General features: G+C 37.9%; 1 protein-coding gene across 10 annotated transcripts in view; it reads left to right on the plus strand.

Annotated features, from left to right (window-relative positions):
• EDIL3 (EGF like repeats and discoidin domains 3) overlaps nt 1-18369 on the plus strand; it is a 273821-nt gene that overhangs the window by 202049 nt on the left and 53403 nt on the right. For all 10 annotated transcript variants that reach the window (XM_021380111.1, XM_021380103.1, XM_021380106.1 and 7 more), the window contains 3 exons: nt 8633-8788; nt 9848-9992; nt 15655-15839. In XM_021380111.1, coding sequence (XP_021235786.1) covers nt 8633-8788; nt 9848-9992; nt 15655-15839 — 486 coding nt within the window. The remainder of the gene's footprint in view (nt 1-8632; nt 8789-9847; nt 9993-15654; nt 15840-18369) is intronic.

Consider the following 18369-nt stretch of genomic DNA (forward strand, 5'->3'; position numbering starts at 1 on the left):
GGTGGCAAACTAAATAATTGTTGCTTACAAGTGGTCTTCTGCTACTCCTTACTTCTAGATAGTCTGTTTATGTTACTTCACTACAGCTGAAGTTTGGGATACAGAGATATTTTTGCATGGCACAGAGATGTGCATATAAACTTAACTGTGTGTTAGTGGCCCTAGAGCATGTGTGCTGAGTTCGTATTATACCTGACAGAAGTGCAGAGCAATCTACCTGGTGGAAATGGAGGCAAAGCTCTGACACAGCCTCAGCTTTCAAGAGGCATGCAGTCCTTGGCTGCACCTCAGAGCTTCTCTGTGATTTTAGAGGTACTGGAGAAAACTTACAGCCTTATGTAGGCTATGGTGAGTGTAGGAGTTGCCAACACCATGGTAGTGAAGCAGGAAACAGGGTATAAAGTAAACTTTATACCCTTTTATTGTAGCCCTTGACCTCTGCTGGAAATGATGATGTGTGCTTGTCACCTCACTTTACTGGAACTGCAGTTCTGTGGACTGAAAAATAGTGAATGAGTTTTACTCTCACGTTCCTGTAACCTTATTCCATGAGTGGTTAAGAGACATTGTTCAAGTCTGAAGTTCTGAATGATATTTTGCCAATTTTGAGGAATTTTTTTTTGTTGGTCTATTGCAAAGCCAAGCAATGTTTTGCATTTTAATTAAATCTATTGCCTATCAGCTTCTATAGAAGGAAAAATTGTTTTAAGGAAAAATGCAGGGCTAATTAAAATGATAAGAAAGTCTCTTTCTTTTTTTCCTGAACATCGGGACATTCAAGGGTAACTGTACTTAACTTTTTTGTCTATTGAATGTTAATTTGAAGGGATGATGAAAAATATGAGTTTTTTTCTTGTGATTCAACCAATATTCAGCCAATTTCATAGGATTCAGGAGGGATTAATCATTCAAGCCTATTTTTCATTTTCTGTAATAGCACCTGTGGGTGGCAAAATCATACGGGTGACATAGTCTTTTCAGCAGACACAAAGCCATCTGCCACCTGTGTGCTTATTAGTCTACCTCTTCACTCCACTTGCGTCCATCTGAAGCCTTGGCCTCTCTCCCCACTCAACCAGTCTCATAGCAACTAACAGATTATTTTCAAAGTTGCTAATACGTAGGAAGTATTGCTTTCATGTACTCCTATTTTCCCATTTGTATTTCACCCACAAATTGTGTCATGAAGTGAACACATTCTAACAGTTGCTCTAATTATTATCAGCATTACAGTATCAGTCAGAAAGTTCTAATTACAACTGGAATTTCAGCATTCTTTGGGTCTTCTATAAACTGACAGTGAAAAAGATTTTAGACTAATGAGACAAGATATTAGCAGGTACATGGGAAGAACATAAAGATGTTATGGTCTGCATAATAGGCAGCATAAAGCCAGCTGTGGTTGCCAGGCCCATAGGAAAATGGGGATTCAAGAACGTATTTCATGATTAGAATTATTTGAACCAAGAAGGAAAAGGCGTAAAGATATGTATTTTATGTTTTTTATGTATTTTCTGTTACAAAAACTGAAATATTGCATTATGAACTAAAAACACTGTTGGCTTACAGACTGAGGAAGTGTAGTACATTTCTCATGGACTCATTGCAAAAAAATCCAGACCAAATTTAGATCCTTAGCATCTCCCAAAACTGACATAACCAAGATTACATAGGAAAGGGGGTCTTTCTTTTGCATAGCCCATGACAACTATGGCCTATGAAATCAATCTTCAGTGAATCTCTTTGCCTTCCTCTGCAGTTGTAATAATTTCTATAGATACACTGCATAAAAAAAGAAAGATAGGGTAGTGAACTGTGGTTAAAAAGTGCTCTCTACAAAGATCGTTATCTATTTGATATCAATGTTATCCTTTACTGACTGTGTTCTGGTGAAGGAACTAAGTAGTTTCAGTTTTCCTGTGTGTAAAAATTAGCTGGGAATGTGTAAAACCCCCAGCAGAAATCACAGTGTGCAAGGGAAGTCTGATCTCCTGCATGTTCTCAGTTATTTCAGTTTTTGCTTCAGCTTCCATCTCTCAATCAATGGGTTTAACTTCAGGCTTAGCTTTAACATTCAGAACTAATGAAGAGATTTTCTTCATCTGACTTGTCATTTTGTAGCACATTTCTTTCTGAGTCGCTGTATCCTCAGTTGGGAAGATATATAGGACCTAGTCAAAGGATGGTGAATGAGAATTCTTCCCAGTTGTCCTTGTTGGGATAAGAGCAGGTCATATTTATTATCAAAGTTTTTACTAGAGTTCTCGTGTACTTTTAATTGTAGAATTAAAAGAAAAGTGCATGTTTGTTTCTGCAGTCATCTTACATCCCAACCTCTACAAGCTATTGATCAGAGCTGTTTTACATGCAGAAATACACCCAGATATTTTCTTTGACAGTTGTTGTTATTTGCACATTTTACTGGTACTTTAAGATTTATTCTAGGCATTTTGAGGAAGTGCTTTTCTGGAGATAAAAGCATGTCAAACATGTGAAGATGATTCAGAGTTAATAATAGCAATAAACGACTTCAGTGTTTTTTAGCTAACCTTAAATTGCAGGTAGTTAATACCCAGTTAATCAGGAATTTGTAAATGAGAAGAAATTTTACAAGGCTGTAGACCTCTAAGCAATGTGAGATTGATTATGAACCTCTATTTGAGATGACAGTCTAAACATACCAGTATTTGAATAATTCATATAATCCAGTTAATGTCATTCATAACAGCTACCTTTGGGACTCAAATAATGGCTTAATAATAAGAAGAAACAGACCAAGCAAGTTTTTAGTCTCTCTAATTATGTAAACACTTTGAGGCACAAAGTGAATGTTTTCAAAAAAAGCAGAAGTGAGAAATTTTTTGTGATATTCGTAACATACACTCCTCCATATTAACATTACAGTTTGGCCCAAACAGTCCCTGTGTTTGGTTTTATTTACGTATATATTTATTTTTTCCATATAAGTGGGTTTTGACCTGCATTCTGATACTTCTGCAGACTCAAAAATTAAATTAACAGACCAGTTGACACCTCTGTTTCAGCATGCCTAGCTCGAAACATACACAGTTGTATTTAATTTATTTAGTTGAAGAACACAAAGGTGTTGAGCTTCTTTTAGGTGGTTGGCTGGGACTAAGCCGAAAGTGCAAGGACGACCTGAGAGCTCTGTTGTTACTATATGAGATGAGAACTGTGCAAGGCACCTTGAAATGACGGTATGAGGAGGATGAGTTTGCAGAGGATTTAGTAGGAGAGTTGTGAAGAGTCTTTGCTGAATCTGCATCCAAGACAGTGAAATGAAAAGCGTTTGTGCTCAGAAATAACTGGGTATTTCATCAATTTGCCTGCAGGGCACAATCCCACAGTCACAGTAGGAACTACCATTTCCAAAGCGGCGTATAGCAAATGACTGTGTTTGTTCTCCCGGACTGTCACGAATTTAAGATAATACATGTTGACTTTTCTCTGTGTAACAAACTCTTATCCAGAACAGCAACAGCTGCAGTGCCACCGTGGATAAATCACTGTGTTACCTAGTCTGGTTGCTGGTTAGGACATGTATCGCTGCTACTATCCTGACCGCATCTTTGCCCTCAGCTACACCTTGAGAAGCTCTGCTGACAGGCCTGGTTAGGAAAGTAACAAAAAGCTACAGACAAGCAAGATAGACAAATACCTTACACTGAGATGTCTGGATACTCTGCAGCAGGGAAAATAATAGGAACTGACCTGCTCTGGCCTTCCTGGACCTCATCACATTCCAAGTCCTGTTCTGCAGCCCCCTGCTCCTGACATGCTGTCCAAATGAAACAGCAACATTCATTGTGTTCAGCGTGCACTGATGCTTAAAGATGGAAGGGGTATCATGGGAGGGAGCTTTCAGGCTCATTATATTTCCCAGTCTTGCAGGAATCATGACAGGTTACTCCTTCTCTGAGTTGATTACAAGCATTTCCATTGGCAAATTTCCCTATTTCTCATCAGAAATTGTTTCTGTGGGAGCTTTCTATCTGGCTTTAACAGAATTATGACTTTAAAAAAAATTAAATTTCTATCCTTCAAAAGCTGATGAAATTATCAGGGGAGGGTTGCTATAATAAATCTTTCCATACCAGTATAACCTTGATCAGTCCCATTTTTATATGAGCAATAGTGAAATTTAGTGAAAAAATATACATTTTATGCCAGAGAAGATGGAGAATTATTTATAGCATTACCATTGTATCTCATAACTGAATTAGGTAAACATCATAGTTCTCCGTAAACTGCATTTCTGTTATGAACAAACCCTCATGAAAAACTACATTTTAAGTTTCAAAGAGCCAGCACTTTGTAAAGGCTTTAAACTGAGCATTTATTGGAAGCTTGCTGTTATGGCATGCTTCTTGCCAACCTGTTCTGTACTAAATGTTAGTGGTGTTACTGTTAATAGCACAGTAACAAATGAGAAGATTATGGCTATGTTTGTCACCAGGAGCATTGCATATAGTGTCTGCCTAAAGTCACTCCATCTTTTTATCCTTCTTCTCCGCTCTCTATGAAATAATGTATATTAGATAGATGGAATGGATTTTTATTTTTGTTTTTTGGTAAAGTGCATAGCTTCTGCATACTGAATATTCTATCATTTGTTCACAAATTGCAGAGGTATATGAACTTCCACTGGTGGAATACCTAATTTATTCTGTTCTGTTACACTGGCATATGGTGATAATAACTTTTTGCCTTTTTTTCTGCAATTCTAAGGTTTGTTAGGCATGCTGGAAAGTTATTTTTGCGCTTTGTTTTGTGGAGTTCTTTGGACAGTCGGTTGAATAGCTTCCTCTTTTTATGGCAAATAAGTATGATGTGGTTCCCTCCAGTTTTATGGTCCTCCATTTGCTCACACCTAGAAGTAAAGCAGCAGAAGTACCATACAGATTTGCAGAGTTGGTTCTGAAATGTCTTTGAAAATAATGCTCTATCTTTATTCTGTGCAATCTGTAGGAACTATAAACTTGCCTTGTCCATACTGACACTTTCTCCTGAGAAAAAATAGTCTTTTGTTGTTTATTTTTCCTTTCTGACAAGGATTTATTTTAAGTTAAATTCCAGTTAAATTTTGATTGCCTACATCTTCAGCTGTGTAGACATCTGAATGATTTAGCATCCCAAAACTGATTTGTATGAGTCATTGCCATGAAAAACATTAGTACATCAGTGAAAATTGCTGAAAATTGCTGCTACAGAATCAGTGCCAAGAGCAGAAGACATGGCAAGATGCTCCTTCCTCTCCTGTTGAAAAAGGCTGTGGCTCTGTAAACTGCTGCGATGAGAAAAGTGGTCTAATCATGGTGCAGAGAAGATTTTGGTGGTTGAAAGGAATAAAATTAAATGAAATTTATGGGTTGGTGGGAATATTTTAAACTAATAGAGTGTACTTATTCCCTGAGTCTTGAGCATGTGCCAGACTCAAGAGAGCACTGCCTGAGTGATTTTCTTTTTGCTTAGTTTTGGCTGTATGATGCAGCATAGGAGTATATGTCAGCCATCTTTCCATATCTGCATAGTGAATTTGCGCCAACTGGAAGAGGTTTCCCAAAGAGCGGTGGAAGCCCCACTCCTGGAGACATTCAAGGCCAGGCTGGACGGGGCTCTGAGCAACCTGATCAAGCTGTATGTGTTTCTGTTTATGGCAGGGAAGTTGGACTAGATAGCTTTTATGTGTCCCTTCCAACTCATATGATGCTGTGATTCTATGATTCTGTGATTATGCAGACATCACATCTTTCATACAGAATCAGATTTGAATGGACTTAAGTCAGATTTTGGCCTTTCCTTTACTGGCAGCTTTACCTGCTTGGATTAGTTCATCATTTACTCTTAGCCACAGGAAACTTTTGCACTGAAATATAAAGGCTGTTTCAGGCAGATTCATTAATTGTGGGTATTAAGTGGCACCTTTCTCGAGTTCTGTCAGATGGTGTGTGCTGTGAAGAAGTGCAGCAGTGGGCACTCCTTACTAGGAGATACGTCTAAGCATCACAGCCAAAATCCCCACAGAGAGTGATGTGTAAGTTGCTGTTCCCTGGAGCTCATTGCAACACCATTAATGGGGCTGCTTTATTCACAGAGTAACATTAGAAGTAAGCCAGGCTGGAAGAATGTATCAGGTTTTTTACGCAACACTTTCCTCAAATTTCTATGCAAGCATATTCTACTTTCAAAGTCTGCGATCCATTAATTCTTAAATTACTGAGGGAAACCCCACAAAGTACTACGGATCTTCTATCATCTTTGATTTGCCTGGTTGATAAGGGGTCCTTTATGCCAAAATAAGGTACTGCCTTTTTATAAAATGATATGTTAAATCCTTGTTCTTACCCTGTTGATTTTTACTCCTTTGTTTGAAAACAAAGTCACCATATAATGAGAATATATTACTTCCTAAATCTGTATTTCTCTTATATACACAAAGTAGAGCATCCTGAGTTGTTTTTCTTCACAATTGCCAGAGAAAAAAAATGCATTGAAAATGCTTTTAGTGCTAAAAGAGCCAGTTCACATTTCACATTGTGAACTGTGCTTCCTGCTGAAGTACATTAAGTAAGAAGGATTTTCAGCACCAGCTTCATTATAGCCTTTGAACAGTTATAATAGTTTGTGTTTTACTAAGCTCTGACTGGAGAAGTTTAAAACACATAAAGGAACTGAAGACACAAAGGGCCAATTAGTTCCTGGTATATCCGTATACACTGAAATGAGCTACTGCAGTCTTGAGGTTAGTCTCATGAGGGTTTTGTATGTAAGGAAGCTGCAAGGATTTGAAAGTGTTTTTCCTCCCCCTTCACCAAGATTTTTCTGCGACCACTGACAAAACCTGTAGACCTGACTGCAAACCACCATGTCCTGTTTTCATTTCCTAAGTTATTCCAAGCTCGGTACTGTTTAAATCCAGATCTCCACTTATGATTCTGAACTTGATTGAGAAAGCCTCTAAAAGAAAAGATTCTGTCTGTTAAAATACAGAAGTAAGTAAGATTGTGTAACTTACATGTACAGATGCCCATGTATAGGACAAAGGCAGGGTTTTTACTTCCTTAAAGAACTGAGGTGAAACATTATGCGTATTAAGGGAGTATAAAAAATTAATTATTTTCATTTAATTTTGATTATTATCTTCATTCAGTACTGCTTTTCTTTTTTCAAGTTTGAATTTCTACCATAGTATTTATTTAGCTTTTCACCAGACTATTTTTGGTTGTCATTGGTGGAGGATTTTTCATCATTTTGCTTCTTGAGGTTCAGTGTTTGATTTGTTTTACGTTAAAGATGAAGGCTGAGGCATGGAAAGGAGACAGCGAAGCAATAATCCTAATCTGGTGGCTAAAGCCTTGGTTTCATTAGAAACACGTAAACATAAAAAATATTTTCTGCATGAATCCTTATCCAAAAAAAACTTCCCTGTATTAATATTTGAAAAAAAAAAAATGGGAGTAAATATGAGACATTAGTATTGTGTTATCTTCCTCGAGATCTTCCTTTTCCCATATAGTCAAATCTGAAGATACTACTGGACAGCACATATAAAAGGCAAATAATCAATGACTGTTTTATGTTTGACTGTACTCTTTAACTTGTTTTTGGAGATTATTTTCACTTCATTATAAATTTTGTGAATATATGACATATTTTTCCATCTTGTCTATTTATGAATAATCTTTAATTCTATACAGAGAGTGAAATCTGTATAACAGAATTCCATAAACCTTTGTGTCTGACTGTTTGCTGCTCTGTGTTAAATAAATATTGAAATGGCAGTAATCTCAGGAACTGTCCTCTTACAAATATACATATGTTGGTGGGTTTTTTTTCCTCTGAGAAACAAGTAACGTAGAAGATTTTCCAGGGGAAATAGACTCAAGTCTCTTCTTATTAATACCTGTCTAAATTCTTTCATTCTCTCCATTACAGTTGCAAATGTTCCTGACTTTTCCTGGTATATATGAGAAAGATCCTGTAAAAAAATCTGATTTTTATAGGCACCTTCTCATTTCTTCTGCAGGTGTATGTGTGGTTATTCATTACTTACTGTGAGAAATGTGATAAAGCAACACCAACATCTATTTTTGCTTCAAAAATACAAAAATATTAGAAGCCTAAGTATTTCAGTCAAATAGCAGAGAAATAGCTAGAGCCTCCCAAAACACAGCAGTAAAATTCTTTCCTCACTTTCCCATATAATATGTAATCAGATATTGTAACACTGATGTTTGATAATACTTAATAGATGGTAGATTATATTTCCAAGTGAGAGAAAACCTTGAAGTCACACTGTAAAGTATTTAAATGTCTGGCTAGCAGACATTTGATCCCTCTCTTGACTCCCCATACGCCTGCATTGAGGCTGCCATCCCAAGTGGTAAGAAATGCACTGAGTTAGCTTTTTGTTCTATTTTTTTGTCTATGTATGTATATGAAATGAACGAAAAATAGAAATAATTAATACAAGCGTAAAGATAGCATTTTAGATGTTACAGATATTTTTTTTCCTTTCTGATAGAAAAAAAAAAGGAATCAAAGCAATCTATGATCAGAATTGTGTTCCTCAGCAGGCTAGCAGTGATGTTGTGTTGTTTTACTGTTTCAGATAAACCTGCAGAAAAAGATGCGAGTCACTGGAGTTATAACCCAAGGTGCCAAGAGGATTGGAAGTCCAGAATATGTGAAATCTTACAAAATCGCTTATAGTAATGATGGGAAGTCATGGGCAATGTACAAAGTAAAAGGCACAAATGAGGATATGGTAAGATTAAGTCATCTGTGTATGAATATGTCTTGTTGTCAAGCTGCTTTCAGTAATTTGAGCTATCTCTGGTAGATAAGCATAATTACTTGACAGTTTGATATAGCTTGCCATGTTCTTATTTTACTCCGGAAAAAAAAATCAATAAATTTGTACTTTCTGCCCACTACGAATTTCTTATACTTTAATTGATGGTTGTATAAATGCTGTGTCCCAAGGCTAGAAAAATCCTGTTTATTACACTTATCTGATCTTCATTTTAATTAGTTTACCAGTAATTACTCGTTACTTTGTTTTCAGTTTAGTCTTATTACATTGGCAGATTAATGTTAACCCATAAAAGCATAGAACTCATTAATCAACGCTGATCTCCATACTACACAGTGTCATCCAGTGAGGAGTGTATGTCTACAGTTTTTAAAGAGAGCTGTGCATACAAAGCAGTAAAAGTCCCTTTGCTGTATAGGTTAAAATAGAATGCAAGCACTTAGCAGAATTGGACATGGTTTTTCTTATGCATGCAGGGAATTAAACTGCTGTGTAAAAAAAGAGTGCAAAGAGGGAAGAAAACAAAATACAAAGCATATCTTCATTGTTAGAGTGAGAAGTAAATAGAGGAATGCGTATAGGTTTAATTCTGATCCCACTGAGATCAGTGGGAGGGTTACAGTACACTGCAGTGGGATCTGGATCAGGTTCTTGGAGTAGAGAGGAGTAGTAAATGTCAATCAGTGCAGATAATTGAAGGTTAAATTGAATAAGGTCTATTTAATGCACTAATTAGGCAAGAAGATGTAATTTATTGCATTAGTAGATCAGGTTCCCAGGAGTGACAAATAGAGGCCCTGATTAAACACACACTGGTGCAAGCCAATGGAAGTAGGTTTGCTTAAAAATTTACTTGCTGAGCAGTGGAGGAAATAGGGCATTCTCTATGAAAAACACTCAGAGAAACCTGAAAAGGAGGTCAGAAGAGTGGATATTTTTGAGCCATGGAAATGAACTGCACCTTTAGTATCAATTTTTGCACCTTTTTATGAAGATTTTGTTTTGTTGTAGGTGTTCCGTGGAAATGTGGACAACAATACCCCATATGCTAACTCCTTCACGCCTCCAATAAAATCACAGTACATACGCCTGTATCCTCAGGTTTGCCGACGACATTGCACACTGAGAATGGAACTCCTGGGCTGTGAGTTATCAGGTGGGATCTCTGAAGTGAACAAGAATCATACCATCACAGAATGGTTTGAGTTGGAAGGGACTTCAAACCCCTCTCAGTTCCAACTGCTCGCTGTGGGCAGGTTGCCCCTCCACCCCGATGAGGCTGCCCCTGGCCCCACCCAACCTGGCCCTGAGCACCTCCAGGGATGGGGCACCCACAGCTTCTCTGGGCAGCTATGCCAGGGCCTCACCACCCTCTGAGTAAAGAATTTCTTCCTAACATCTAACCTAAATCTCCATTATTTTTGTTTAAAGCCATTTTCCCTTGTCTTATCACTACACTCCCTGATAAAGAGTCCTTTCCTGTCTTTCCTGTATGCCTCTTTAGGTACTTGTAGGCCTCAATGAGGTCTGTCTGGACTTTAAGTAAGCACTGCATTTTCATTCCTGTGGACTAAACCACCCTATGAAATACAGTTGGCAGGCCTGAGTTTATCCAGGCAACAATTAATCTGTTTCTATGTAAATCATGTCACAATTATACTTATTTAAATAGTATAAGTGGCAATATTCTATTGCACTGGGATAGTAACAGTAGTAGGGTAACTCAGTAACACTTTGTAAATCTTTCTGGCACCAAAGCTGACCTGAGACATTTCTCATGAGGGTCAGGTACATGACATCCTCAGAGGTATGAGCGTGCTTCAGCTGCAGCCAAACACCACTCAGACTGGAGATAGACTTATTTTGCTGGGCTGCTTTGGACAAGATTTCAGTTTAAATTTATTTTGTGGGTTTCCAACAGAAGCAGGGATTGTTTCTTGTAGCAAAAAGTAAAAGAGTAAATGGAGCCAATATAAACCTTCTTTAGGTTTGTAGTAGCAGAAGTTATAACTCAAAAATGTAAAGCCTGACCTCTAGCTACTCTCTTCAGAACCGTATTCCCTCACAAATTCAGTAAAGCATGTAAATTTTTTATCTTTTTCAAGAGATCAACCTTTTACCAGTGGGAGCGCTCCACTGAATTCATTTTAGAATGATTTTTATGTGGCTGCCTGCTTACTGTACAAACAATAGTCATCCAATTCACGAATGATATATCAAAACAGCTGGAGTTAAATAATTCTCAGTCCTCTAGTGGCATCAAAACCAGATTCAGAAATGAAAAGTTAATGCATTAATCTCAGTGTAGTCCTTTTCCAATATAGATAGGTTTGAGAGTAAATAGAAAATTCTGTCTAGCTGCTTTAGTCTATTAGATTTTTATTTTTATTTTTTTTTTATGTCTTCCATTTCTGGAACCACAATTTAGAGCAAGTCCCTGCCAGAGTGACCAGGAATTGTTTTGCTCAAAGAACTGTAAAAGCTACTGAAGTGATTTCATTTCAGTGGTCTCCTAACACTTTCAAGGTCATCATGTCTTAGAACCAGGGGCAGCCAAGGCTCAGCTGAACAGTTTCGATCTTACTGAAAGAAGAGCGTGCATAAAGAGAGACTAATTCACTCTAATTACAGGTGGTCTATCTTAAGCATTAAAACATGCTTCCCTGAAAAGTGCTGGTGCTAGGAAAAGAATCACTAACAAAGCGACTGAGACTATATTTCAAAAATCCTAAAAGCTAATCCTTTTTAAAGCCAAACTTCATTACAATCATTAGGGTTATTAAGGTTGGAAAAGACCTCTAAGATCATCAAGTCCAACCACGATGTTCTTTATAATCTGCTATAGATATATGTACTCAGAAGGACCCATGGTCACAGGTTGTTGAAAATTGTGATCAGTGGTTGTGTAGTGGATCATCAATAAATCAGACATCAGTTTTCATGACCTCATGTTCCTGCTTTCCCCATGCTTTGCACATCTCTGTTTTGTAAGTTCCCTTTCCACTACAGGATATTCATTTCTGTGAAGACACAGATTACAACTACTGTTTATTGTAATGCCTTAATTCATTAAGCTGTTATTAGTAGTAGGATTAAACTGTAGTTATTCAACAGCAGATGACTTCACACAACACAGTCACTCACTCATGCAATTTACTCGTACATTCACACATCTGCATTTGGCAGACAGTTTCTTTCTTGCACGTGGTTCATGTCATATACTGTTAATGCTGGTGTGGTTTGGTTGCCATGGACAAATTTGGCAAGTCCTTGGTTTTCTGAGCTGTCAGTTCTTGCAGAGTAATGTTGGCCCCAGAATTTAACAGTCCTTGGGAAACTTGCACATGTAAGTGTGCATGTAGTTTTCCTCTTTTTGTTTGGTTTTTTTCTGGTAGCTATTTTTTCATGTAAACAGTATCTATATTTACCATTCACACAAACTCTCATACAAATGCACTTTATGACATCTTTGTACTAGATGTCACTCCCCTTGTTCATCTTCAGCAGTGAATAATCTAGAGAGGAATCCTATGTTTATTATTAGGAAGAAAAAATTCTAAATGTCTTGATTTTCTGAAAACAAAAAATATCACAGTATTAACACTTTGAACATAGCTTTTGCCAATTCTGCATGAATGATTGTCCAAGACAGGATGCATGTAGGCCTTCAAATGTGGGTGCATTTGTGATTTTGTCTCTGCTGTATCAGATATTAAATGTTTCCTTTGGAACATTGAGCTTTTTTGAAAGAAGTGATGAATGAGAGCCTCTTACAAGACTCAGAAGAGTAATATATTGTGCCCTCGTAAAGACAACAGAGAATAACTTCATGTGGAAGTTTTCAGACCATAACCCACACTTTTCTAACATGTAGGTTCCTCATTAATTCACTGCTCCTTTTCAAGTGATGTAGATCAAATAAGAAGTACTTGAAAACTTATACCTAGATAGGTTTAAACATACACAGATATCAGTTACCTTTTTTCATAGGTGGCGATATTCAAAGCATCTGAAATGTTTCAGCCTAAGATGCTCCTCTGAGCTTTGCCCAGAGTGCGTCTACAAGAGCTCTCGTTAACAGGTTGTAAAAATGAAGGAGAGTTTAATTCTTTCATAAGGACAGTATGAAGTAAATTTAAAGAGCGTGCAGCATATTGGAGGTGTCCCAAGGATTTGTGAGCATTATTACAAATAAACTGCTATGAAGGATAGTTATCTGCAGACACAAAGTTTTATAACAGTTCAATGTTTCTGTTGTTTGTGTTCTGAGTCAAAGAGCACATCAGCTATCAAAAAACCCCATCATTATCTTTCATGCAGGGTGCCACAGGAGCTGGGAGGTGACTGCTGGCTCTCTGGCACAAGACTAACACATCGTTCTGCCATTCAAATGCATAATGATTATATCTTCTGCTTCTCCTTGCTCTTTCACTGACTTGTAACAACTCTCTTCCTCCTACCTGCTTTGTTTTCTTTTTGGGGCAGTAGAGAAGGAAGGCAAGTGTAGAAATGCCATTAAGGCATGCATGCATTCATGCACAGACACACAAGCACACACATCTGCTGTTTCATAAATCAATAATAGCACTTAAAACTATTTTTGATTGATTGGACCAACACTGAAAAACAGTTTTGACAACCCTTGTTTTTGTGTCCGGAGCTCCCTTCATGTTCCTCAGATGAAACATTCCTGCTGACAGTCCTTGTGATCTTGGAGTGATACTTCAGAGTTGAATAATAAGCCAAATCCTCTTCTGAAGCAACAGATGAGTCTCTCTTGTTTGTAGTATCAATTCCCCCCTGCTACTCCCAGGAAAATTATTTTGTTGTTGTTTTTAACTAGGCAGTACTCCCAACAGTAAAGGCTGCACATTTTCTGTTTTTGCAGTGAGAATCAATTCTAAAAAGTTTATTCAAAAAATGATCTCTGGTTTCTGTTTATTTTTTTTTGTTAGATATGAAACATGCCAGTATTTCAAAGCTTAAATGCACTTATTATTAAAGAGTATGGTATCATTACCAGTCTCTGGTAATTTGCTCCTGCTATTTGACCCCATTGGAGGGCCTGGAGTTATCTTCCCTGATTTGAATCCCCAATGATTCCAGTTGATTCTGTGGTTAAACCAACTGGAGAAACAGGAAGTAGAATCTGACCAAAAGGTCTTTGCTAAGAATATCAAAGAAACCAAGTAAGAATCACATCTTTCAAATGAAAGTGAACCTACTGTAGAGGAAATGAACTTTTAAGAAAAAGAAAGCCAGCTTTGATATCTAGCTCAAATAAAGTGAAAAACAAAATGGCAATTTTGAGGGTGTTGTAAGTGGCCATACCATTCTGGTTCTATCAGAAGACACTAGCTGAGCTGGGTCATGTCACAGCAAGGAGGCCTTCACAGCTTACCAGTGTGCTGTAAGCAACACAGCTGGTAGTGACTCAGGAAATGATTATCTGGAAGGAGCCAACTCAGTGGCTTGGGGTCCAAACGCCAGGTGATAAACCTCTGTCTTCACAGTGATACATAAATTCAAGATCCTGTCCCTCACAGTCACCACAGGGGGGTGCACTCCTTGCATCAGCCCCAGCGAGGCATGCTAAGTATGGGACATATTCTGACCCATTAGGTTAGAGGAAATTAAAATGTTATTTACAATTTAACTAAGTTAAGTAGCTACTGAACTGAGGAGAATCATCAAATTTATGGAATAAAAACTTCTCCAGATTTTTGATAGCTTGAGCAGGAAAGAAATGAGAAAACTGCCTCTTTTTATGCTCCCAGCTCCACGCAGCTATACATCCACCTTTCCGGAGCTCTCTGGAGACCTTTCTTGCTCTCAGCCACCTGACTTGCATTTCTTTTCCTTTCTTTTATGTCTTAAACCAGGCAGCTCACCTACCTCCCTGACTTCCAATACTGCTGTTACAGTGGTGCCATTCAAGATTGTCTTACCTGTTGTCATTTTCCCTCTTATTTCTTCCAGATATGTTGCATATTCTCAGCCTACAGTAGCAGTACAGAGGAATATAGTCATTTGTTAATTTTTTATTGTTTCTGTTATTATTGTTGGCTTGTGTTGTTTTTCTTTTGTTGGTTTGGGTTGAGTTCATTTTTTTTTTCATGAACACCCAGCAGACAGAAAGGAGAAACCCAAGATCTATCTTTAGCAGCATTCAAAATAACTTAGCAAAGTGGGACAACCACCTGGTTTAAGCAAATAAGCCTGTAACTTTCTATTTCTCCTACACAGTTCTCTACTAACATTCTCCCTCCTTCACAGTCATTATTCTGTAGTCTTCTATTCTGCCAGTAGGTATGGGGGATTTTTTATTTTTGGCTGAGCATCAAGTAATTTGAAATTGTAGAACTCAGTGCTTGTTAACATTTAAACTTCAGTAATGGTATTAAAAAAAAAAAAACATAATGTTTCCTCAGTACACAAGGACATGGTTGATGTGACAAGGAATAAAAACGTGGTAAAAATGAAGTGAATACAGGAAATACTAGCAAATTCTTGGACAGAAAAAGAAAACCAAGATAAGAGACAAGAGTCATCTTTTCTGTGGGTTTCTGTTCATACATTTGTGTGGGGATAAAATACTTCAAATTCTGTATCTTGTTTTCAATTCTTCCAAGGTAGTGTTGAAATAAAGTGCCTTGAATTGGCTATTTTTCATTTGTTTGTTTGTAGTTTCCCCCCAACAATACTCTTGATTAAAGTCCTTTCTTTGAGAATTGCTAGTTTTCTTTTCCATAAAGAAAAACCTAAACCACTTACAGAGATAAGTAGGCAGTGACACAGATCTTATTTTGTTGTTCCAGGTTGCTCTGAGCCCCTGGGGATGAAATCCGGGCATATACAGGACTATCAAATTACTGCCTCCAGTGTTTTCCGAACACTCAACATGGATATGTTCGCTTGGGAGCCCAGGAAAGCCCGACTGGATAAGCAAGGCAAAGTTAATGCCTGGACCTCCGGCCACAATGACCAGTCCCAGTGGCTGCAGGTAAACTTCCAAATAAAATTTCTCAGGCATCCATCTTCTTTGTCATTCCAGCATGCGCTGAAAGAAACCTGGTCCATTGAAATCATCTTTGTCTAATTGAGACTGCTCAAAGATGCATCAAGATCAGTCTGACGGTAGCAAGATTAATTCAGCACATAAATTCATTATAAAGCTGCGTACAGGGGATGTTTTCAGCCTGAGAGTGATTTATACAAGTCAGTAGTAGGCTAATGTGAAAGATTGCAATAAATCACAGTATGAAGGCTATTTGACCAGTTGCTGACACATTTACATTTTTTGAACTGTTGAAAATAGCAGTGCTTTGAGCCAGCTGCCAGTTTGTGGTGGAGTTCTCAGCAGGAAGCCTCAATATTGCTAGACATGTGGTGCTAACCCCCTGCAATCTTTCCTCATATAAATTATGACATATTAGCTTTTATACCTACAGTTGCTAAGCAATTTAGCAACATGATTACTGTCTTTTCTCCAAGTTTATACATATACAGCAAGAAAGTAGCAGTTGCCTCATCTATTTAATATTTGAATAACTGTAGATCTTGGGATTTGCTGAAAGTTTTTTAGAGAAGCTTCTGGAGTGGAGTAAGATTTTATGTTTTACAAGGAAGAAACAGATGAAAATGTTTTCTGCAAGTAAGAGAGAGGCAGTTTTATCACAGCCAGTTTTAGCCCTGTCAGTGATGCCAAGAAACCAAGATTGTGCAGAGGCACCGCAGAAATATCCTGTGGTGCGTTATTCCTCCTGTGGGCGACAATGGATTTTTAATTAAATACAGATGGAAGGGAGTTGCAGAGTTAATTCTTACACTCTGTTCTGTTCTAAGTCTTGCTAAATTTGAACCTACCTGAACCTGCAAATTGAACCTGGACCCCTGTGACCACTTGTCAGTTCTCTGCAAGTCCTTTAGCAGGCATACTTTTTTATCTGCTTAATAAGATAGTTGTCAAGAAATATTTATATATTTTTCCAAAATAAATCTTATTTGAAAAGAAAAAAATAAAAGAAGGCATTAAAACCACTTGTTTTCTCACTATTTAAACTGATCATTAACTTACACTGCAGGCTGATTTTTCCAAATTCAGTCTATGAGTAAAGACAGACTCAGATACTTCAAGACAAGGTAAAAAAAATCCATAAGAAAGACATGCCTGTCATTTAAATTTGTCTGTTCATTGTTCTGTTCCCTGGTAGCTCTCTGTTTTTTTCTTTAAAATTCAGAATACTGTATTGTAACCTTTAGCAGACTGACTATAACTTTTTCGTCATGCTGCTTTCACAGAATTTTGTTAAAACACATTTGTAAGTAAAAACATGTGGAAGCAAACCTATCTCTATGCCCTTTTCCCTCAGCCGTTACATATTACAAGGAGTGATCTCAATAGCAATTCCATGGTATCCTAAAACAAGCTTAAAGTAAGACATAGATTTCTGGATTTCACTAAAGTGGCTGTCATACCAATGTGCTATTTCACATTGTTAGCTTTATATGCCTTTTGAATTTTCTCTGCATGCCTTATTTGGTTTATCTTTTAGAATTTTCTGTAGAAAGCCAATAAAATTGAGTATAAGCTACTGAATTGCTTTAAAAATTATTGTTGAAATATGTAGTATGTGAACAACTTGAACATCTCTGTTCCATCTTGCAGTAATTTTGGGAGAATCTTGCCTAAATGCCATTGTTATCAACCATTCCTCTTCTTAAATGTCTGTGTGCTGACATACATGTCAGAGAGCCTGCTGTGATAATGGCTGCTGAGAGGTGATTGCATCATACACATAAATGCTCCTTGCTGCTTATGGGCAGTTCACAGCACTTTTGGATGAACCCTAGATATTATATAATCATAGAATGGTTTGGGTTGGAAGGGGCACATACTTCCAACTCTCCTGCTGTGGGCAGGGCTGCCACCTAACAGACCAGACTGTCCAGGGCCCAATCCAACCCAGTCTTGAAAACATCCACAACTTCTTTGAGCGGCCTGTGCCAGTGCCTCACCACCCTCACTGTGAAGAATTGCTTCCTTATATCTAACCTGATTTTAACCTCTTTTAGTTTAAAGCCATTACCTCTTCTCCCGTCACTATATGCTCTTATATGAAGTCCTTGTCCAGCTTTCTTGTAGGCTACAATGCTGGAAGGTCACAATGACGTCTGCTCAGAGCTGTCTCAACTCCCTCAACTTTTCTTTGTAGGAGAGGCACACCAGGCCTCTGATCATCTTCGTGGCCTGCCTCTTGACTTGCTCCAACTGCTCAACATCTTGTACTGGGGGCCATAGAGCAGAAGGCTACAATCACCTCCCCTACACCTGGCTACGCTTATTTTACTGCAGACCAGGAAATGATGGGCTTTCTGGGCTGCAAGTTTACACCGCTGGTTCTTGTTGAGTTTCTAATCCACTAATACCCCCAAGACTTTCTCAGGTCTGCTCCTAACCCACTCTTCTACCAGACTGTCTTTGTGCTTGGGATTGCTCTGACCCAGCTGCAGGACCTTGCACTTGACCTTGT

Source organism: Numida meleagris, chromosome Z (assembly GCF_002078875.1).
Source record: "Numida meleagris isolate 19003 breed g44 Domestic line chromosome Z, NumMel1.0, whole genome shotgun sequence".
NCBI lineage: Eukaryota > Metazoa > Chordata > Aves > Galliformes > Numididae > Numida > Numida meleagris.